Source organism: Idiotropiscis lumnitzeri, chromosome 5, assembly GCF_059441095.1.
Source record: "Idiotropiscis lumnitzeri isolate Australia: NSW breed Sydney's pygmy pipehorse chromosome 5, RoL_Ilum_1.0, whole genome shotgun sequence".
Taxonomy (NCBI): domain Eukaryota; kingdom Metazoa; phylum Chordata; class Actinopteri; order Syngnathiformes; family Syngnathidae; genus Idiotropiscis; species Idiotropiscis lumnitzeri.
The window spans coordinates 12,963,693-12,988,211 of NC_142395.1; the positions used below are offsets into that span (position 1 = coordinate 12,963,693).

Consider the following 24,519-nt stretch of genomic DNA (forward strand, 5'->3'; position numbering starts at 1 on the left):
GATCAATACACAACTCTCCAGCGGCTACCAATAGCCGCAGTCCTTGACTCAAACGATGTAGCAGCCGCTCGCTATTTACAGAGAAGTGTAGCCATGGAAACTGGTGTCGTTGTCAAAAAAACGTCATACAACAACTTGAGCTTTAGTCATAATAAACACATTTCTTCTTTTATTTCTTTATTTCGATGCCTCTGCGTCCCCCGTGCTTATGATACATTCAGTATATACATTTGGCCATGAGGGGGACGCCGCACATACACACACATACTCGTACACGCACACACACACACACAATTTAAGACACTTCAGACAGAAGAGATGCTTTCCATAGAGAAATGTGAAGTGTCCTCCGTGGATTGCAGTCTATTTCCTCCAAAGCTAAGTAAGGCCTCCCCCTCTTGGACTAGAACACCCGTTTGCAGCAATCATTAAGAGCCTATGTTGACATTCATTCATCTTCTCTAAATCTTTCCACTCGTAGGTCCACTTAAGTCGTAGTAAAGCTGCAGTGACGTCGTCCTCGCCGCGGCGCCACCCTGTTCGACTTTTTAAGCAGGTGAATCGTTTCCATCGACTACATTGGACGGTTGGTACCATTGAAACACCAATCAGGAGTCCTCCAGTTGCATAGCACACTTAGCGGTGATCTATCGATATGTAACTCTACAATATGAACACTCGCTTGTTAATTCTCCTAAATTTGACCATTTCTTGCGGATTTGCTCACCAAGCAACTAATGATAAATAGAAACTAACGATTGGAAGAGCTTGTATTGTGTTTTGAGGCCATTGCAGTTTGTCTAGCAATGTTAACACAACATTATTAGCGTGACAGGGCATAAAGCATCAACAGTGGACCCACTGAACTCAGTTTTTCCTAAATTAACAATTTGGAAATTTTAGCAGGTACAATATCGACCATGGCAGTGAACCTGTTTCTGCTCTCAATGCTGACGCAAAGTCATAATTAGTAGGGTGCATGAAACTATAGTAGATGGACCCTTGGGACGTGAAAAGTTCTAAAAAGAAAATGAGATTACTCACAGTTGTGCACATCTGTGGACTAGAAATGTGAATGTTAAGTCACATATTCATTATTAGCAGTCTGATTTGGCAATAATTTAGGACAATGGACCAATGGAGAAGCTTGATCTGTACGCTAGCATTGCTAATGCTAATTCAGTTTGACAACATCATCGGGATGTCTGGACATAGAAACGCTGCAACAATTCACCCTCGTCGGTCATTGAACTGTTGCTGAAAGGTTTTCAAAGGAAAATATGGCCCTTGGCAGTAGCTAATCTGTGCATCTGTCGGCTAGGATTGCTAATTCTAACTGAGTTTGACAACATCCGCAGGGTGGCTAGACAAAAATTTACAACAGTAAACCAACAGGGAAAGGTTCAGGTGATCAGCTGGTAAATTTTAGTCTAAAACTTTTACAGGGGAAATCATGGTCTAAAAGTCATACAAGAATGAAAGCAAGTCTTGCTGGTTTTTTTTTTTTGTCTGTAATTTTTTTGAATTGTTTGCCTTCTATTTGAACAATTATGCTAAAATGTGAATTGGAACTTTACTAGTTTAACTTCGTCATACAGCCTCCTGATTGCATTTGAGTTTTAAGGGTCCACTGCATGGATCTAATTTTAAGAATTGCAGTCACAACACAATTCGATTCCCTTTCTTCATTATGCTCCATCACAAAAATCTAAGCGTGGTTGGTGAGAAAAATCCACAAAGGAGTGACGGGTCTTCTCAAGGTGGTTCAAAGCAGGACTGTCAAGTGTTCTCAAGTCTTTGTGATGGAAACGTGAATGTATGAAGTTCCAGTTTGAATGTTCATCGGGGTTCCAACAAACTGCGCTGTGTTTGGTCAGGAAGAATTGGGCCGAGGCGTGTCAAGCACACAAGAAGAGCAAAGCGTAGAGCACCAACAGGAGTCACCCCGGAGAACACAATCACGACAAATAAAGTGGGGTGCTAATTAGCTCACCAATAAATTACAGTCAGGGAACAATCGTTCAAAAGCAGGATTGCAGTCAGCTGATCTCCATGCATTTATAAGGCTTCAACTAAACGTTTGACATCACACAGCATCGTAGTAGTGACAAAAAAAACACATCAAAGCTGGGCTTGAGTTGTCCTTTCTTTTTTTTTTTTTTTTATAAATCCAAAATGAATGATGCCATTTTAAGGAAATTAGGAAGCAGAGAATGGATCGATGCGGGCCGTCCCACTGTACCTATTGATCTGCAGACAGACGGCTGAATGGCATTGATTTTCTGAGGTAGACAATGCAGGCGTTGTGGCAGGGGGGAGGCGGGACGGCTCCAGGGTTAAAAGGGGGATTTCGTTCCTCTTCTTTGGCTTTTTGGACGGGTTGACCCGTCTATCATGCTCTCTCTCCAGCATGTCTCGCCACTTAGGCTCTCATTGGTGGAACGCGCCTCCACCTCGCTGACGGATGGCGGAGAGTATGGATGATGACATGAAAGAGAGAGCAACGCAAAAGCCAGACCCCCTCCGATTTCTTCACGTCCCCCCTATGCAATACATCTACGTGCATAGAGTACTACAACTAAAGAAGGGCATGTTAACAATTAGTGGATCTTAACGTATTCTGATGTAATGGAGACAAAATGGAGCGGACTGCTTGGTTGGAACCAGCATCAGTATCATCTAGTTTGCTTTTTAAAGAAGGCAACATGTCTTGTTAATTTCTTGTCACACGTTTTGCAAACTGGAGCTCACAATTTGTCTGTTAGCTAATTCTTGGTTTGTGTCTTAGTTAGCATGCTAATGCCTGACACAGTTGATTCAGTCAAGTAGTTTGCTGTCGAAATAAGACGAACACGTCAGCTACAGCTTATGAGGAGTGTCCACAAAAAATAAAAAGAGAACGACTGTCACGTGACAGCAGGGGCAATACACAGACGTCGGAAAGCCACAGTCCCGTTTCCTTATCGTGATCTCTCTTCGCTGACCTCCACAAGAGTGACTTTTCCTGGCAACATTAACCTCTCCCGGCGATGTCATTTCGACCAATACTCCACTGGCATAGGAATGGACGTTCAGAACTTCAGGAATGTGCTGATGCTGGTTCCATTTTGTCTATTTAGTTAGCTGGCTACTTCACGGGTTTATTTGATAGGTTAGAAGCCCATCCCTAATGCACCAAAGGAAAATGGTGTGCACTCTTTATGTCTCATTTGGTTAACTGTCTAAAGAAGGTCAACGTGATTAGTCCAATCACCCCTGTGGGGTGTGACAATGAAGAGATGAGACTTGCTTGACAAGAGTCAGAAAATTAAACCGTAGTCTTGTTTCTTAATCGTCACACATCACACAGGCCTTTACCTTGGCAACCTTTTCAGTAGCGTTATATAGCGTGATTTGGCTCAACGGCAATCTAGTCAAGTGCCCATTCTAAACCTCACAGAAAACCCAAGTTTTCCAATTCAACAGCCGCGACAAAAGAAAAAAAAAAGTGGATCCTCTCCGTGTGAACGCCAACAAAAGGGAAGTAAGCGTGTGTCGGTCATAAATAAACTAAAATAACTCCTGTATAAAAGACAGATCCACGGGAATCTGACAACCAGTGAGATGAATCAGAATCAGCAGTTTTGGAATTTCCCTTTCCATAATGGGGGTACTGGTTTGTGTGGGGCACTATAGTGTCCTGATGGCAACGGGGTACAGCAGGGACATGTGCTCGGCCCCCTTGATGGGCAGCTTGCGGCTGGAGTAGAAGTGGATGATGTCGGGAACGCTGTCGAAGGGGCAGCTGTTCTGACCAAGGACGTACTTGTTCTCCTTGGTCCTGGACAGCTTCATGTGCATGAAGCCCTGGCTGCTCCTGGTGACACAAAAAAAAAAAAAACACAAGAAAGGACAGGCATTGAGCAACGGAGGGGACGCGACGGAGACTTGTACTTAAAGTGCAAGGCGTCACGTGCCCGGCATGGGGATGAGGCTAATGAACCCTTAGGATAAATCACTTAAGCTAGAGCTGTAAAAGCAAATGAAGAGGTTCCCAGCCCTGGATCAATACCTTTTACAGTTTCTCACTAATCCTGTGCTCGCAAATAGAAAATTACCATTCTGAGTCAGGCCACAGGGAACCGTGTACTATTAATATTCCATATATCTTGTTATGAATATTGGTCTAAGAAACTAATATCTCGTTGATTCTATTTTCAGAAAATTGCAAAACATAAATAACCAATTGCATTTTTGTTTCTTTGGCAAATCTGAGATGGTAGATGGTAAGAAGACAGTTGAACATTTCATTTAAATATGTGAAGTCCCTAACCCATAACTCCGGATCCTAACCTCAAAACCTAGCCCGCAATCCCAACCTTAAACCTTAACTTCTACTCTTTGGTCGGAACACCAACTAATTTGTGTTTGAACAAAGTTTTCCTGTTCCTGTTCCCAGAACAACAATTAAAGACTTCAGGTTGAAATTTCACAGGACATTGAATTTAAAGGAACCAATTTGCACATAGTCCAGATGAAGAAGTACATGCACAGGACGTGCATGTACTTCTACATCTATGTGCAAATTGGTTCCTTCTTTAATTATTTGCCATTTGGAGTGTAACTCCACAAGTCTCTTTGCTCAATCACGCAAAATGAAAAAGTAGTGCATTAATAACAAAAGAGTGTTGAAAAAAAGCCTAAAGTTCAATCTGAAGCTGTCCTAAAAATGACATAATGCTGTCAACAAGACCATGATTTCCTTTGGTTTTAACTCTTAACAGACAAAGCCTCTGTGTAATATTTCTCGACTCAAGTGGAGTAAAAACACCTCTTTGACTTTTGCGTTATTGAGTCCCCGGAGTGTCGCTAATGACTTGAAATAGGAACCGTTCTGTACGTTCTGTATCGCCACTTCTGTTAGTCTGTGAGCAGCAGCCAGGAGACCTCTAGTTAAAAATAGCCGCTACAAAGTGTTTGTGATGAATCATCAATCCCTCTGAGGCGGATGCTAGGTTACATAAAAACACATAAAACAGAACAACACTTCAGGGTATGCTGTTTGTTTGTTTTTTCTCCATTCCCGGATGATTTTTCAGCAAATGTTTGGAGTTGTTGATGCACAATATTGTCCTTCTGAGACATCCACAAGGACAACAGTGCTAACTCCCACCCTGATTCATAATGCTTAATTTCTAACTTCTACCTAACCCCTTTTAACTATTCACTAAACAATCCTAACTTTAACTCCTGTGTCCTGACCCTTACTCCAATTTATAACTGAAAATCCCACCCGTAACCTCTAAATCCTAACCTTGCCCCTCCAAAAACTTGATTCCCAGATGATTTTCCAGCAAATGTTTGGGGTTGTCGATACACAATATTGTCGTGTAGAGCACAAGGACAGCAGGTCAATAGAGTGCACGGTTTGTCCATGCAAGATGAATATCTGCCGTCGCTCACATTGAGCGTAGTCGTCCTTGGGAATGGCGGCTTATCTCCCTGCCTCTGACATCCCGTAAAATGACGATCCTGGTGTTAAGAATCTAAGATGTCAAAATAAAATCTTTCAAAAGGTAATAATGCCCGACAGAGACAAGTGAGCATCAAATGTGCTGTGGGCATCCTTCATTTCACATGCGCGCCAATTGAATTACTCGGACAACACAAAATTGCTGAAGGCCCCCTTTGACTACTTCCACACCCACCATGAGTTAGCCTGCAAAACGCCAACACTTTGACTCATCTAACAACCGTGCTTTGGCGGGTGCTGCTGTTTTGGTTTGTAAACAAGTTAACAACTGAGTTCTGCTTGGAAGGTAACTCTTGTATGTAAATATTTAGTCAATAAGGATTATGAATATTTGTAATTAATTACATTGACTTAAGACCTAAATGCCAACGGCAAACCTAACCTTCAAATCATCGTCCATAGTCCTTCAAACTAACTGAGCCGCTAACACGATGCCTAAGCCTTCTAGCTGCTACTATTGGATTTAAAAATCACCATCAAAGTCTACGCATCGACTATCACCGCCGATGACATGGGGTGGTACTACTTCTAACGCATGCGTAGAGGGTCCGGAGTAGTTGGCGTCTCTGTCGGATTTTGCGGTGTGTTCTTCGGTTTTCTGGTCCGACGTGCCGACTCCATGGCCAACGCAACAGTTGGCCACGTTTGGTGTGAAGAGGCCTCTTCACACCTAAGTCTTATTCACACAAGACCCTAACCTTAACCCAGACTCTAAAACTAATCTCTAATTTTTAACCTTACGGCTAACTTTAAACTAAGCCTTAATAGCAACTCTTACCCCTTAACTCAAACTCTCTAACTTAGGCCTCACTGACCTTTGTGAAGTGGAGAGCAACTTCCTGGGTTCTGATTAATGCCAAGGACTACCAGTTTTATAGTACACACAAACTTCTTTCAGCTAATTGTAATTATTGATAATGAATGATATTTATTTAATTGACATTCATTTCTCGCCATAATTAAGAAACGGATAAATATCAATATGCAACACTTTTTGTTAAAAATATCTGCCAGCTATTTTCAAGACAGGGCCACAGCCGACTCAAGCGGTCTTGGATGGCTACCTTATTCTAAAGATGATGAGCCCTGCTCCAACTTTTAATTTACAACCCTCAACGCAAACTTGTTCATGAATCATTTATCAATTGTATAGACAAAGGTGGATTTTATTTCGGTGTCTATAGTGATTTCTGACATTTCAAATCATCCATTCTTGTACATCACAGACTATTCCATTGCTCCTCGAAGTTCTCGTAGCAAAAAGTAAGACTAAAATGGATTTCTTACGATTAAGGAGTAGTTGGGGAGTAGCGAGAGGGTAGGGAGGGCAGAGCAGACAGAAAGCACTTGTCGTCAGGTCAGAGAACTGACTGGGGAAGGTTTTGTCGCTCTTTATCAATAATGCAGCGCACATACGTGCCACCATGCGGCCTCATGCATCTTTCAGCAACCCGAGACACAGACCATCCTCACCTTGGGCCTCCCGCTCAATCTCAGTGGCAGCTGGGGACCTCGCCTCATGTCGAGCGGGACTGAACTCGTCGTCACCTCTGCCTATGCGGCGCATGTCGCTGCGCCAATCAGTCCAAAGATTGCTTTTGAGGCCTGACCCGCACTTGCGCCACAGGCAAGAGAACTGATGTCGCCTGATGCCCAGCAGCACCGATTATTAGGAAAATGCCTCGCCCAAGTATAGTAATGTGTCACACGTTCTGGGATATTCAACAATGACTTTTGTGTTTTCCCAGACATTTCGACAACCTTCTTAAAATTCTACAGCAGTCTCTAAGGAACAATAAATTGAAATTTGGCAATTTCAACATTTTTGCTCCCTTCTGATCAAAATAAGCAAAGGCCCAATTGTCAAACGTCTTTAAATGACGATCCTGGGCAATTATCTTATGGTGTGTAGCAGGGGTCTACAATCCTGTCCCTTGAGGACCGGGGCCCTGCCAGTTTTCCATTTCTCCCTTACTGTAACACACATGATTCCAACAATCAGGATCATTATCTAGCTTCGGCAGACCTTGCTAATTACTCATCATTTGAATCAGGTGTGTTGCAACAGGGAGCAATGGAAAACAGGCAGGAACAGGATTGAGGACACCTGGTGTAGAGGGACTTTTCCTCTCTAATCTGGTCAGAAAACAGTGTGGCCTTGAGGGTGACATTATTTAAGGAATCCCAACTTTACCTTTAATCAGAGGATTGGGACGGTACAGGATAAAAAGATCACAAGAGCAGACGGGATCAGGATTATCCAGTTGGGCGAAAAAAACTTCTTTTGTGCAAACATATTTTTATATGTGTGGACCTAAGTGAACGAGTAGGAAATGTGACTTTAATTTCCCCCGCACCACCTCTTACTACTATCTTTTATGGGGGTCACAAGTTATCCTATGCCAAAGCTTTAATATCAGTTAGCAGCAGCCACCGCAGCTTCAAAGCCATAAATAAATCAGGTTCCTGCAGTGGCTGCATATCTGCTTTAATAGCTGCCGGCTCGTTATGGAGGTCCAGCTGGACACTTTTGTGATGTAGATTAATGGAGGCGGCGGGATCCAGAGGGCTAACTCGTCTCTTTCCGTCCACGTAAGTGACCTGAAACACACTTTTTGCGGTCATCTGATAGTTTTAGTCCAATCTTGCACTAAGCCAAAAAGTCCAGCATGATGATTGTAGTCGTGCAGCTATTGATCATTGAGTGCTAAATATTGAATTTGTGCTTGTTATTAAGCGTGCGTTGCTCTTTAGAGCCCTTGGGAAATTACTTAGGCTGCTTTCAGCATCAACAGATCGCAGTTTCGCAAATAAAAGTTTTAAAGAGGACATATTATGGAAAATTGACTTTTTAATTGCTTGTATGCAAATAGTTGTCCCTCCGGAGTGCCTCCTCACCTGAAACATGTGAAAACAACGAAATAACATTCTTCCTATTTTTCCCATTTACATAATATCCACCATTACACTGAGTTTGTCTGCCCCTGACTTTGGGGCTAGACTGGGCGAAGAGCCACAGCCACTTTCAAGTGACAGTTGCAAAGGCGGAGAAATTGTTAAATCGGCCACTGATGGCTGAGGGTTGCATGTACATCAAAGTTGCCTGTATTTTTTAATTTTTTTATTTAACCTCTACGGATAATAAGCATGTATATATATATATTTTTTTTTTTGTTAGTTGGACCGAATATGAAATGATGAGCTGGCCAGGTGCAGAAGCATAAAGAAGAAAATGCATACCATCCTTTTTTTCTCCTGCCTCCGGCAAGGTGAAGGTAAAGGCTAATCAGTTTCTGTCTTTCATCTCCCGTCTAAAGGTCGTCGTGAAATCTGGAGGACCTTCCCAAATGGCATTTGTCTGCCTTCAAATCTAGAATATTTGCCTGCCTCCCGTAGATAAACCACTTTGCCACATTGTCAGAGAATGAGGTGGCAACACTCCCGTTGTCGTGGCAACCAGCTCTCGTGACAAGAATGCGATACAACTTCTCCCTGGGGAGGGAAAGTTCGCCGCAACAAAAGGTCAAGACATAACTCGGCCAATAAGAACCGCCCTTCGCGGGGGGGTCAGCGTTCACTGATGGAGGGCGGCGGTAGTTGAACTGTCAGCAGATTATGAGGCCGGTGTGGCGAGGTGAAGGATGAGGGCAATGTTGGCGGGAGGTAGAGGTGGCAAAGTTGAAGCTCATTAGCATAACAGGAAAACGCCGTCAGCAAACTATTGTAGTCCAGGTGGAGCTTTCTGCGCATTTAAGTTTTGGAACGCGAACAGAATGTACAGAGTTGGACAACCTTGAATAAGTCGTTCATTGACTTTGGTAAATTTTGTATACACGTCACCGATGTTGTAGTGGCACATTAGGCTAACTTGTGTGCAGGCACAGGGGGTTCAGTTCCCACTAAATGATGCTGTGAATGTTTGTCTCTCTCTGTGCTCTGCAATGGACTGGCAATCACTCCAGGGTTTACCCTGCCTCTTACCCTAATGAAACGTTCACGCCAAATAGTTTTGCGCGTTCTGCTTGGCTTAATTCGCTGGCGTTTCACTGCGAAGGTGTTCATAATGCAGCTGACTGGCTACCGCCAAACGTGAAGGAAGTTACATTTTTTTTAACCTTTTTTTTCAGTGCGTCCCATTGCTCCAAACGCATTATTTGCATCGCCACACACACATACGCGCCCACTCGTGCGAATTCCATTTACAATTCAATCGAACCACCGGAGATGCTCGCAACAGATTTGATGTGAACCTAGCATTAGATAGCTGCCATAGGCCACAGAGCTCGCCAGTTAGACTGATGGAGAATATGAAGGTATATATTTCCAAAAATGTTCTTAGAATTCCAAACTGTAGCAGTTTTTGGGCATCGCACTTCCTGAATTGTCTATTCGTGGCCACGTCACACCAGCACCGATCCAGCTAAATAATTTGTACGTGATTAAATAAAAAGGGCAATGCATTTCTTACTTAAGTGAGAGGGAATAGTCGTTCTTGCTGGTTTCGCTGTTCCGCACCAGGTAGCTCGCCTCCTTGCACAGCCGGAGCAGACATTCTGCGTCCGTCCGACTAATGGCGCCATGGTACCAACTAAGGAAAGCAGTAACAGGAAAAAAAACATCAGGAATTAAAATGTCCCGTTTCCACAACATGGCACCGATTCAGCTCTACTCGCTATTGATTCTTTTCCACTGCTACCATTTTTAGTCTCGTGGTCATTGCCAGATGCTAACTATAACAGCTACAAAACAAATCAAAAGCATGAGATCAAACTCACAATTGGCTTTCCAAGGCCATGCTGGGGTCGATGCGTTCCCCCACATTCGAGCCGGACTGCTCCGCTGACGCCATTTTGGTGTTCACCAAGCAGCCGCTGGAGTGCCGCTGCAGTGGACGGTTTTTCCCGTCCTTGGTGGGCGACATGCGAGACTTCTCGGCGCCGTCAAATTGGACTGCAAGATAATTAAACAAAAATGTAATCAAATCAAGTACAATACACACCCATTACATTTTTTCCCTTTCTTTTCCAGTGGTAACCTGTGAAGCTCTGGTGGACTCTGCCCAATGGGTGATGGAAAATATGAATAATGACACAATTGGAACATTTTCACTTAGGGGTGTACTCACTTTTGTTGCCAGCAGTTTAGTTATGGCTTTGCAACTACACATAACACTATTTTGCCTATTTGATTTATTTCTTTTTTGCTGCTTTTGTCAGCAGTTGGTTTTCAATAGATGCAAGGGAACCGGTTCCATTGACAGCCCTCCATTCCTAACTGGGGACAGGTTCCATCAGCTTTGGTCCCTTAAAAGTGGGAAGCACGCTGTTCAACTCATTTGGATGTAAATTCCCTCAAATTGAAGCTGAACGTCTGCAACTAAAGCACATTGTTTAATCTCAAATCGACTTTAGAGCCACAAACATGAGAATTGTGTCAATTTCCAAACAATTACGGACCCGACTGGAATAAAATATTCAGAAAAACGCAAACTTAATTTTGTGAGATATAGAAGAATAACAACTCTATTAAAACGGCAATGAAACCGTGAGAAATCCGGACTGCGATTTGGTCGCAGGGATGGCGTCACTGCGCGCAACTCGCCCAAGTGACGGGACATGTTCACACGGCGGAAGAGGCACGGTACATTAATCCATCCAGAGGAACACACAAACATACGCTTCGTATATAAATACACGCATGTTCACATTCCGATGTGTGTGAATGTGTCAACAGGAAAAACACAAACAAACACAACACACACACAAAAAGTTAAACATTACATATCCTGACAAGGTTATGTGCACTCAAGGTCAACTGGTAAAAATTCACTCAACTTGTTTAGTGGCTATTTACATAAGGCTCACGTGGCCAGTCAGCTCCTGCTTGTGTGTGTTTCCCATGTGTGTGGCTTTTGGTCTCTTTCCCGCCATCATCCATCACGATAATTGATGTCGCAGCACCCTTGGCTTTGGAAAAGACCTATTTTAGAGCCACGCTGACACGCCGGTGGTGGGACCGGCATGCGCGAGCGGCTTCCATCGCAGATGTCGGGCGGTCCGAACGCTTTGACATCTCAACGGCTGCGGCTCTTGATGAAGAGAATTGATGTACAGGGCTGACAGCGGCTCTCTGTCATCAACGGAGCGTCGTCTCTAGAGTTCTATTAGCTAGGGTGACAACAAGTCCATAGGCATGCGTTCAGCTTGTGGGCTACATATGGTCTTGGGGAGTATTTGATGCGGCCCAACATGCGACTCTAAATACATTTCAGCCAGAAGAAGGGGGCCAATGAATCTCTTCAGGGCGGGACCCTAATCAGTCGTGAGACGTTTGATCAAGTTCCGACCATGTGAGGCCGCGTTATTATTAGTTTCAAGTCTTCAAGCTTTGCTAACATGCTTTGCACACATGCACGCATGACAAAAACTAAATATGAGGATAAGCAGATTGGATCATGGACGTTTGCATTCGTAGCGTCACCCATCTGTCTATTATACATGATTCCATTTTTGGAGTAACATTTCTTGCTGTTTGAGTAACAACATTTCTTGGTGTTAGTTTCTGGGACTGAATTTTTGTCATTTTTATTAAATTAGATTGTTCGTTTTAAATTCACAGTGAATTTGGTGGTTTCAGATCAAAATGGGGGACAACCGGTGTCTTTTCAGACATGTGGTTCATGAGCCTTTTTTTAATTAATTAATTTTTTTAAATTATACCCGGCTTGATAAACAAGTCTAGCAGATTTCACATTATGCATCACTAAGGTCATACCTGCAACCGCTTGTAAATTTTCACTAGGATGAAAAATCTGGAGAGTTTATCATACTGACGAGTTATTTGGCCTGACAACAATAATAACAACAAAGAACGAGGAGAAAAAAAAGCAATTTTGAGACAAACCCACTAAAAAGAATGTTATAAAAGCCCCATAAATGCTCATAAAATATCCTGACAATCATTTGCTCCAAGATAGGTCCACTTTTATTGACATTATGTTGAGTAAAATGCTGTAATGTGTCACTGTTCATCAATCAGGCACAGTCGCTTGCCAAACGACTTTTTTTTTTATTTTTGCTAGTAAATCCGTACCTGCTGTTGTGTTTTTCTTAGTTTATGTGCACTACATGTCAGTGTTGCAATACATGATATATTATAATTTGACTCTTAATTTTGGTGTTGATGTGCATGATGTAGTCTGCATCACTGAAAGCACAGCAGTGTTGTTCTCACTTTAACCAGCAGGGGCTCCCCTTCACCTCCACTCAATGAATGAACTCATTGCCCTTGATGCAATCGACCACAAACTCATGGAAGTGATTCATCCAAATGACTTGCTTTTGCTATAGTTTAGTCTTAAAACCTGATGCTCGTTGGAACATCAGTGGCTTCAGATCACTCAACACTAATAGTGAGACGTTTGGGGTGAATTGGGGAACTGATGCTCCAGGTGAGACCACATTTAAGACATATGTACAGGAAGCACTCAATTCAGGAACGAGTTCCGTTCCGACGCTGGCGATGTAACCTGAATTTCCGTGTAAATTGGGACTTTATTCCATTTTAAACTCCCTAAATCACCAAATAAACATCCAAATACACGTTTTATACTTGTTATTAAGAAAATAAAAAAAAAGTAAAAATCAGATACAGTACTGCACCGCTGAGAAGTGAAAAATGTTTTTGTGTAAGCGTTCACATTACATTAGAAATGCAACCTTGGTCTTTCTGTCCAAGTCGCCGTTTGAAAACGCCGTAATTGACCCTTTCATGTATAAATAAATAAATTTAAAAAAAACTACAACAAAAAAAACCACACAGGTCACATAAGAACAAAAAAAAAAAATCCGATCTGGGTCGCATTTGCCTGCAGTGTGAACCTAAAATGTCGGACGGGGCACAGCCATCATAAAGTTGAAACGTCTTACGTCGCAACTCGAGGACTTCTTGTATTTGGTTTTCTAGGGATACCGCATCATGACTGCCCGTGTAGTACAAGTGTGATATATTTTGTTTCCATGGCAACTGACCAGTGGTGACAACAAAGATGCACATTTTTGCTCATCTTATCCCCGCCGACAGCTGCTTCGTTTGCAATTCAACGTCTTCCTTTGCAGTCTCCTTCTTCATGCCATATTCTAACTATGCCTACCTGACAATCAGACACATGCTTTTCATCAGCATTCCTACAAACTGTGCCATCAAGTTGTGGCTCTGCATGAAGATAAAACGTTATGAGTTGGGGGGAAAAAAATAGCATGTGGTGTCACACCTCTATCAAGTCCATGGGTCAAATTTGGTCGCCAATGGAAAAAAAAAAACTCTCTTGGGCAAGTTTGCTTTCAAAGGACTCCTGAAAACATGTTTTTCTATTTTTTTTTTTTGGGGGGGGGGGTCACGTCATGATAAACTATTATTGTTCATAAGTGAAAAATGCTTTTGGGGCTACATTTTTAAAATTCCCATTACATTTGGAGATATAGAAATATTCTCAACGCAAATGTTTATAGACTGCAGGATAATTTACGTGTTGCATGATTCTTGCCTGTCTATCTGTCTTATTTCTGTCTTTGCTTGCCCACACACGATGTATGCATTGAGCATTGACCTCATCTTTTTCTTGTCTACATCCAACGTAGACATGGAAAAAAAAGGAGAATCACCGTGCACTGATTGGATTACAATTCTTCTAAGCTTAAAATGTCTATTTTGGGTTTCAACATCAGCGAGATTGACGAGATGATTGGCCAAGAGGAGAACAAAAGGCCCCGACAGGCATCTTAGGAGGGATGAGAACGTGCACAGTTATCTGAAGAAACACACATACACACAGAAATGATCATGTCGTGTGTGTGTTGGTGCAGCTATTGTCAATGGAATCGGATGAAAGTGTCAGGCGGATGCTGACGGATGGAGGGAAGAAGACATCCCCCTTTTATGCTTTTAGCCTTCTTGAGGAAGAAGCACTCTAAAAAATTAAAATGGAATAAAAAAAAAAATAAAGGTCATGGTAGAATGTGTCTGGCTGTCAAATAGCTATTACATTACATTGTATGTCAAAATGTTCTAAAAGCATTTTGATAGTGACTAATATTCCTCATTTTGGAAGGGATTTGAAGACAAATGTGGAATTGACTAGCTTGCGATTGTCTCAATTTGATAGACATACATTAAAGGGTTCGGAAATAATACTTTGTTACAAAGACTTGTTGAAATGTACACCAAGGTGGAGTTTAAAACAGGATTATTGTGGAGAAATGTAGACAATTATAAGAAATTGAAAAAAAATGCCGCCAACTCATTTTCAACATGCAACAAGACTCTTTAGAGACATTGCGCCCGTTGTAGGTGCTGCTGTTTTGTTCAGCAAAAGAGTTCAAGTGAGCTCAACAGAAAAACTCTTTAATGTCCGTCTGTGAACAAAAGCATCTCTGAACTGTCATAAGCACATCACTAAATGGTCCTTAAGTTAGAATGTGAGTGTGAATGGCTGTTTGTTTATACAGCATGTAGCCCTCTGTCATATTTCATATCATACGAGTGACCAGAGTGACCGTTCAGTTGGGAGAGGCTCCCGTGACCCTTATGAGGACAAGCGCTTTAACAAATGGAGTCACACGGTCACAGAGGGCAACCCAAAACCTGCAGCACTGGCTCAGACCGGCTGATGAGGGGGGCGCTAACCAGAAAGATTTCCCATGGATTGGCCGACATAAATCAAGTCCTCGCCTACGGCGCACAGAGGTGTCCTTTTACCGGCTGATCCCCACGGGGGGAGATCCCATTCCCTTGCATTAGTTCTGCCACACGTCCTTCGCTTCTGTGTGTAATGACAGCAGTTCACAGTGCGTCTGTGGAACGACTGTTTTTAAAGAAGAGGAAGAAGTACGGTGAGAAGGCTCCAAAACTGAACGCCTTCAAGGGGACATATTACGGAAGACTGACTTTTTAATTGCTTGTATGCAAATAGTTAGGCCCTTTGGAGGGTCCGCCCACCAGTCAAGTGTGAAACTAAACACCCAAATATATCTATTTCTAGCTGCCAATTTGTGAAAATGTGTTCTAAACTTCTGCATCACTGTGATGTAATAGTGGGACTAATTTACATAACCCTTGACACTAAAAGCTAGGCTGGCTGAAGATTCAGAGTCACTTTCAAGACTTAAAGGCTATCATGCAGCAACATCCACATCTCCCAAGGGTGGCGACGCCTCTGCTCTCATGTCATGCCTCCCGTGAAATTGCACAAGCTACGCAACTTCTGACAGTTACTACTTTTACATGACGGACTAAAAACAACTTCAGATGAGCGTGATTCTGTTGCAGCTACTCAAGCGAGGAGACCGCCACTTGGGGAACCATCTGGAAGCGTGGCAAGTGTGTTGACAAGAGGAAATGGGGGGGGTCAGAGCGAGTGATTACGCAGACAAGAGGCAGTTGGGCACAATTAAATCTAATGGGCCTTCAGCACTTAAAACTCAGCACAGGAGCGACTGATTTTCCACCACGTGTAATCCAGATGGAAAAAGTGCGGTGTTTACAAAACCTAGTGCCCGACGCCACTATCGCTACAAACTACTCTTTCAATCATCCCTGAACAACCCACTCATACCGATCATAGCAGATGATGAAAATAACAAACTAACAAAAAAGCTTTTTTGGTACATTTTCTTAACCAGCAGTCTCACGGGACACATCCTCACATTCGCTTTTGGTGGCAAGTGATGCAAGGTAAAAAATAAATAAATAAATGAATAAAAAGATCCCAAATGATATTGAACCACAATGATATATATGACTCATATTGGTGGCTTGGTGACGGCTTTGGAGATGCAAAGACTTTGCGACGATGAGGTCTTTCCAATTATGCAATTATTGTGTCAATACAGCCTTGTTTTCTTTTTTGTGCTTGAAAAGGTCTAAAAATGTCATCGCAACAAATCACTTTCACTCATACCTCATATTAACGGCCTGGATGAGGTCATTCTGGAAATGTAACGACTTTGTCTCTATATATTAATATGCTGTCATAGTGTCCCAAAACATGTTTTTTGGGGTGCTTGCCAAGGTCTAAAAATAATACGATCATAAACCACGTCAAGATACAACTCATAGTAAAGCCCTCTGGCTTTGCTGAGCTGCAATTAATCATCTCAAATTCCATTTCATCATACTGATCACAAGTGAAACAGACAGAAGGGCGGATGGACGGAAAGATGGTAAAAGAATGGATGAAATGATGGCTGGCTGGACTCGATGGGACAGACATTGGACAAGTGGAACACCAACACCCACCCTGGTGGTGCTGCTCACTGGCGGCTTGTCCGGGCGATGGTTGAGCCGTCTGCGAGGGCGACTCCGGCTCCTCCACTAGGGGAGAGCTGCTGTTGAGCTGCCCCACCGGAGGGGGCCACGGAAGGTCCTTGATCACTTTAATCTCTACTGCAAGAGACGCCCGAAGAAGGAACGGAGGAGATGGACGACAACAAGGAGGGGGGAAAAAAAGGATAAGAGAGGAACAAGAAAACGGCGTGAAACTTTTAACAAGTTGAGGTAGAGCGAAATGGTTGTTGTGACTAAACAGGAAGCTGAAATAGAGAAGGAAGAAAAGGAGGATGGAAAAAGTTAGTTTGTGAAGACGCGAGCATGTGTGGAAGGAAGCGCAATCGATAGCCCACATTTGGTGATGGAGGAGATGCGGCAATTTGACACATTTTGGACGTGGTATCATAACTGGAACAGAGATGGGAAGATGCCTGTGGCAAAGGGAACGCCGGGACAGCAGTGGCAAGTTTAACAGCCGACACTCACTTCTTCCGCCCTTTTGTGTTGAAAGACAACATTCGTATTTTCATGTGTTGACCTTGCTTTCTTTCGACCTTGATGAACAGTATTTGTAAAGGCAGGTGTAAGTTTCTTGAGGGTTTTTCATTAGCATGCCTGTTTTCTCCGCTTCCATTTCATTTGGCTGCGCTTAATTTTCTCGGCTAATTGCTAATGCGTGCATATTCAAAACAAGACGGCCGTGTTTACGCTTCAAATTATGTGCATGAAGAACCTCGTTTTTTTGCCCCCCTCCGGTGCGCGGCTTCTCAATGCTAATATCCATCACACTGCACAATGGCGCTCCATTTCAGAGCATGTTTGTGTGAAAGTGCCATTTGTATGAAAAAAAAAAAGGATGGAGACATGATGAAAGTCTTTTAGGCTGGCTGGCCAAAGGGAGCCTGTGAGGCGGGTGAAAATGTTATGGGTATGCCGTGCATGTGTGTGTGCGCGTGTGTGTGGGCCAATGTGTGCGAGTGAAGATAAGGGCAGCGGTGGCGGGACACGTTTGAAAGAAAGAGGGCCGACTTGAAGGTTATCTGCACGATGATGTTTTTTTTTTTTTTTGCAGGATTCTCCTGCCGTTGAAGCGTAAAGCCTATCGATGATTTATTTGAGGACTTTCTGGCTCGTTAAGCGCAGGGAAGATTCATTAAAAATTCATAACGGCGACTCTTGCACACCTGTGGCCATGTGATAAATGGCGATGTCGATCTTTTCTTCATGTACGAGTATATTGTTACAGTATCATAACCAAACAACTATAAGGTACATAGTGATATCAATCTTTTCTTCTGTCCATAAAATGGATTTTTAAAAAAAGCAATTCCATACGTAACGATACGAAACATTGTCTAGACTGGCCTAGTGAGACATTTGAGTTAACAATGTGATACCATGCAGTAAATACTGATATTTCATTTGTGACTCATCACGGTAATTTTATGCTAAAGTCCAACAAGCAACAATAGAATATTGACAATTTTTGCCAATATGCTGTTGCTTCAGTGCAGTATTGGACAAAACTGTGATACCATAAATCTCAGCGGTTGATCCTCTTGCTCTTGTGTTGTTTGTTAAGATACTGTTTCAACACATGATCTAAAGCAATATTAATTGTTAGTCCATAGGTTGATGAATCAATACAATATAATCTAGCAGTAATAGATGCGGTGATGTCTTGAGATATGAGTGACCCGACTTAGGAGCGTTCATTCTGCGGATTTTTGTTATTTTGACTTGCGAGCTCGCCGAGCTAAACTTTACCGACAAACTCAATTAAAACAAAGAGACTTACGCCTTGTGTTTTTCAAACATGCATAGTGTAGCCTTTCAGTCGGCTTGCTCACTGCTAATGCCAATTAGCATTTAAATTCCGTTGCTTGAACCCTTTAAGGAATGGATTGGAAACAAAATGGTGCAGCAGCGACACGTATCCTGACAATATAACAGACTCACAATGATGTATGATTTACCCTTTTCAGAGAACGACTAGTATTAGTGGCGTACTGATGAGGCGGATGAGGAGTTTGGGCGTGATGCGGAATCCATCTGACTTCTAGGTAGGATACGCTAGTCATGTCCTGCCTAGAATTTATGAGAGATTCCTCGATGAACAATATATCCATCGGTCTGTCTTTCAACGCCATGGTGAGCACACCAGAGGACCAGCAAAAAAGGTTTCATTATGTCAGTGCTGAATATTTTTATGAAGTACAATATTCTGGAGTGTTATTGTTCCTACTTCAAACTACACACTACAGCATTTTTTTTGTTGTATTGGGGAAAGCTGGAACGGACTACTGCCACTTCCATTTATTTCAATGGGAAACGATGATTACCACTATGAGCATGGTCACGTCGCAAATTAAACTCCTATCAAGGCACCACGGTATATAAATATCGGAATGGATATCACAACACCAATGTTTTTTTGATTTTCTCAGATGCTCCTATGTCTATTTTACCAGATGAAAAATGTTTGGACTCTGCAATGAATAATTTCAAATGTAATTCTAAAAGCGGAGCGAATCAAAGTTTGGACGTAGCGCGCAGTCCTATGAGGGCTTTTACAGATCGAAAACGCCAGCACACTTCCTCCTGCTGCCATGCCGGCGTCCTCATTTGTTCCGCATATCATACATCATGGTCAGTGCTCAGCTCCCGACTCATCCATCAGCGCCTCAGTCAGCGGTGGCAGCAGAAGAGGCTTTTGTTGCCACCGTGTGACTGAGGCTGCTGCTATTGCTGAGGTCACATCAAGGATGAGCGATTTGCCAAAAGCGCACGTCCGCACACTCTCCCAACGCCTTAACAAGGCTTGGAATTGACATAGCAAAAAAAAAAAAAAAATGTTGTGGAGTGTATATTGCGCTCTCCTTGGCTGATCATTAACAAGGATGAACAGTCTGGCATTGTGGTATCAGACCCTAGTGGGAGGGCAGCAGGCGGCGCGCAACCGTTTTATGATCGAATTCTCATCATATTTTGTTTGGGCGACACTTTCATTTTCCTATTTCATGTGGCTGTATAAATTGTGAAGGTTTTTCATGTTTGCTGGAACGGCCTATTAAAATTCAATTGGCGGCGAGTACATTAGTCAATGATATTACTGCGGCCATAACGTCCTTCACTAGCTACAAGAATACAACAGAGGACAGTTAGTGGCTTGGTAGTGGAAAAAAACTATTGCACTTTGACAACGCTGCGATAATAACTGGAAAAAATGTGTCTACGTGCAGTGTTTGGGGCAGTTATGGACTCACTTTGGTGGATATGAGCTGAGAGGACAAATACTGATATTCCATGCTGATGTATCAAAAACCAAATTGCATCAGACGATCTGAAAAATAGTTATATCGATCACTTGTCCAAATACTGGTATATCAATACAATATTGTAGTAAACAACAATACAAATATGAATCGTTTGTTCCTATACTGGTAGATTATACCAAACAACACTATAGTACATGAACTTTTTGTCTATATGTTGGTGAATCAATAGAAAACTGTACGAAACAAACAACATTGACAACGTGTACAGACCAAACAACGTGATCTCAACCATACTGATTTGTTGTCCATATAGTGGTGTATTAATACAATATGGTATCAAACGATATAGTGATGCATGGCAATATTGAGTTTTTGTCCATATGCCCGTGTATCGATACGTTATTGTAGTAAACGATATCATACGTTACAATATTGTGTATCGCTACGATGACATACCAAACGTTATGATACATACCAATAACGATTTTTTGGGGTCTATTTGCTGGTCTATAAAAGACAACTATATGATCCAGAACAATATATTGATCACGCTTATCGGCTGGTGTACCAATACAGAAACACGTCAAACAAAAAGATACAAAGCAATCTTTAATCGTTTGCCTATATCTTTGTATATTACAACAAACTAACTACGATATATTACGATTATCTGCTGGTGTATCGATAAGTATCCTAACAAACATTCCGATTCATAGCGATCTTTGATTCAAATGCTAGAATATCAAAACAGTATCATAACATTGCAATATCTATTTTGTGCATCCTTACCAAACAAAGGTGTGCTACATTGCAATATTAATCATTCATACGAGTGTGTTGGTACAGACGGTGATACATCACAATATGCTTTTTATCGCATATGTTTGCGATATTGATCTTCTATCCCACCCCTCTGTTATAGTCCTGACTTAATCTCTATCTCTGACATTTTTGCTTAGCAAAAGCATTCCTCCACATTGATAAGTTATTTCAGGGGAATCCAGAGTAACGACCGGTGAAAAAGAAGTGTCTCACAACTGGACATTAAATCAGTCGGAATCTCCTGACGCCGGATCGTAAGCCGGCTGCAGACATCAGATCTTATTCCGTTGCACACCTCAAAAAGAGGAATTACGCCAGCCGAGGCCTTGAAATGGAGAAAGCTCCTTGATGTGCACATCCAAAGGTGTTCTCAACACCTCACAGAGGAGCAAGCCTCAAATGAGGAGGCTTGGATTCAATTCACATGGTTGTTTTTCCATGTCCTGCATTTAGAAACACAACCAAGATGAATCAAAGTACTTTTAAGCAGGCAGCTTTCCTTTTTTAAATGACATCTTTACTGGCATAATAAAAAAAGAGAGATGTGTAACGAGGGCTTAAGTTGAAGTGTCTGTAAACAAATGTCTGAGTGCTGCTTGACGACGACATAATGAGACAGAGAGGCAGCATGACTGCCTCTCTTATTTTAAGCAGAGATAGAGAGTTGAATACATTCTTAAAGAGGCTGTATTAGGGAAAATGGTTTCGTATTTTCCTGGATTGCATTGTGGTTCATTCACTTGACTTTGTTACAGTCAGCATGGAGTCAGTCCTCAGTCAGGGAGACTTGTCTGATTCTTTCGACTGACTGGTGACCAGTCCAGTGTGACGTTTGCCTTTTGCCCAAAGTCAGCTGGGTTAGGCTCTTGACACCCTGAATAGGATAAGCGCTATTTGAAAAATTGATCGATGTCTTTTATACAATTTTTGTGTCTCTGGTGTGCCTGCCCTCCTATCAACTATGAAATTAAGCAACTAAGTAAGACAGAAAATGAATGGATGGGAGAAAATTTGGAAGGCTAGGATGAAGAGCTACCTTCACAAGTGAAAATACAAATGCAGTTGTAACTATCTTTATGAGGGCTCACTTTTTCTCTTCAAATTTTAGGTAGTCGCTTACCTACTCCCAACACCCTAGCGCCACCTATGGTTGTCATAGTAAAGAAAGCCTATTGACCGCAATAAAAATGTCGGCAGGGTGAAGATGTGCTTGTTTGGGTGACACAGAACTGCCCTCCTAAAACCGAGTCATTTCTATCAATATGTAAGGAATAATTCTTGATTCTTGGAGACTTTCTTATCAAGACACAAGGGAACACTTTTAAATTGTAAAATGGCTCCCTGATGTTTTGCTGCATTTCTACATAACAGTACTTTTGATTAACTCCAGATTCACATGACATGAATTTCAATGCATTGCTAACGTCGTTGAATATTATAAAATACAACAACGCTCTGGCAATTTCAGTATATAAACATCCACTGGCCCTTTACGCACGCACACACACACGCACGCACACACACACAAATGTACGCACACCTACTTACACAGTATGTCAAATCAATAGAATATGATATGATTCTAAAGAAAACTGGCAATAATTTCACACTTGTTGCCTTTGTAGCCCCCCTGCTATTGTCATTCCCGTGGCGTACACTTTCAAAGCCAGCTGATTTTCACTTCAAGAGGCCGACCTTTTCTCATCCTATTAATCAAAAGACCGCAACCTGAGGGCATTTCCCCCTCCTGCATAAATCCCAAATTGAGCACATGATTTATGGTTAAAACATCATATTAAAAAAAACACACACACACAAAAAAGAAAAAAGACAGAAAGATAAAGAGGCCCAGTTGCACAGTGGTGGTACCTGTGGGGGATTTAGAAGTGCAGTCCTTTCTTCTGTGGGGAACTGATCCAGTGCCACTTACAGAGCCCTCGTAGCTAATGCAGTCATAACAAAGCAGAGCTGTTCAAGGATACAAAAAAAAAAGAAAACATATATACACATATGTATGGAGGGCTGATTAAATATGATTTTATATCACTTTTTTTATGCATTTTTGTTTGTCTAGAACAGCCCTGTTTTGATGTTATGGCTGCCTTAGCCAACCTGGCCTGACATGCACCTGCCTGCATAAGCAAAGACGTACACCCATCCCCCTACTCAAAGGGAAAACAAGCAGTACAAAGGAGGAACACCTGCGAATAAACACGGCGGCAGGTGCTTGAGCATAAAATATGTGAATTGAAAGCTGGAAGTGTGAGTGAAGCAGGAGAGGAAATGGAAATTGGTTAAAAATGACAAGAAATGACAACCTTGTCAGAATTGATTGAGTCTCATAGAAAGAACCCCAGTCAATGGTCACGTTTCCACCAAGTGGTACAGTTCGCTTCACTTTGATAGCCATAATAATCGATTGGTTGATTACATGACAATATTTTGTGGACGGCAAATGGTCCTCAATTGAGGCTTGCGTGATGAATCAACTCGTTGGCACTCTGGTTTAAAAAAAACAAACAAAAAAACTGATAAATCGATTTTCCTTTTCATGAAACCATGTAACCATATAATTGATACTTTTAAGAATGACTTTTTACCCCATAAGTTTATATGACTTCACACGAGATCAGTAACGTATTAAAACAAAATGGCGGAAGCAGTGAACACAGCGCCACCAAACATCAAGGCAGATGTTTGTCTTGATCAGGTCACGTTAAATAAAATGTACATGATTAATGTGACAGCATTGGCTTCAGTTCTTAATGAAAATCTTAATATCTACCTTCCATAACAAAGTCAAATTGGTACTGCGTGAAAGGGAATCGAAAATCGAATGAAATCCTTGTGGATCAAATCAAATCAATTTTGGACATTTGAATCATCACCTAGCCCGAGTTCAGATCATTCCAGATTTTCTCCCATCCTTCCCTTGATCACAACGGAGCGGCTTTGTATTCTAAGTCAAGTCAGCATCTTACTTTATTCAAGGCTAGAACAAATCGACACACGCTAACTTTAAAAGCTTATTCTCAAATGGAGAAAAAAAGAAATATATCATAAAACACAACAGTGAATTAATAAAGCTAACCAGCCAATACACTGTCCAACGGATGTTGTTAACGCACATTCTTGATACAATTGTAAATAAAAAACTTTTAACTTATTTAGTTTTTATGTCCTAGGCTTTTTTCCTTTTCTCGGTTGACTGTAGGGCTGGGCGATAAACCGAAAATTTACCGTTACCGAAATGTATTACAGTGACCGACATAATTTTGCCCTTGTCGGTAAATTCGGTGTCTAAAAAAAGGAAGTCTTTTCTGTCTGCGGCGATGTTCATGCCTCTTTAAGACGGCTACAACGCATCTAGTTACGTGACTCATTCGCTGTAGAAGAATGTAAACAGAAGACGCGTTCGTTGCTGGCGATTCAAATCCTGAAGCGGCTGACACGGCTGCAGACGAAGTAACGTTAGTTGAAATTGTTCCTGTCGCGCTTGTCCCGAAAAGAAATTCGACATCTGTCGTTTGGAAATGTTTTGGGTTCCATGAAGACAATGTTTGAGCAAAAGAACATGAACTA

At 42.0% G+C, this 24,519-nt stretch overlaps 1 protein-coding gene across 5 annotated transcripts in view; it reads right to left on the minus strand.

Moving 5' to 3' along the window:
• Positions 1-141: 141 nt before the first annotated feature.
• shf (Src homology 2 domain containing F) overlaps positions 142-24,519 on the minus strand; it is a 94,234-nt gene continuing 69,856 nt past the window's right edge. The window contains exons 4-8 of one of the 5 annotated variants that reach the window (XM_088296843.1): positions 22,807-22,905; positions 16,808-16,954; positions 10,288-10,462; positions 9,981-10,100; positions 142-3,856 (exon numbers count right to left, since the gene is read on the minus strand). In XM_088296843.1, coding sequence (XP_088152969.1) covers positions 3,670-3,856; positions 9,981-10,100; positions 10,288-10,462; positions 16,808-16,954; positions 22,807-22,905 — 728 coding nt within the window. In that variant the 3' untranslated portion in view covers positions 142-3,669. The remainder of the gene's footprint in view (positions 3,857-9,980; positions 10,101-10,287; positions 10,463-16,807; positions 16,955-22,806; positions 22,906-24,519) is intronic. The other 4 variants (XM_088296845.1, XM_088296844.1, XM_088296846.1 and 1 more) reach the window with 4 other exon arrangements.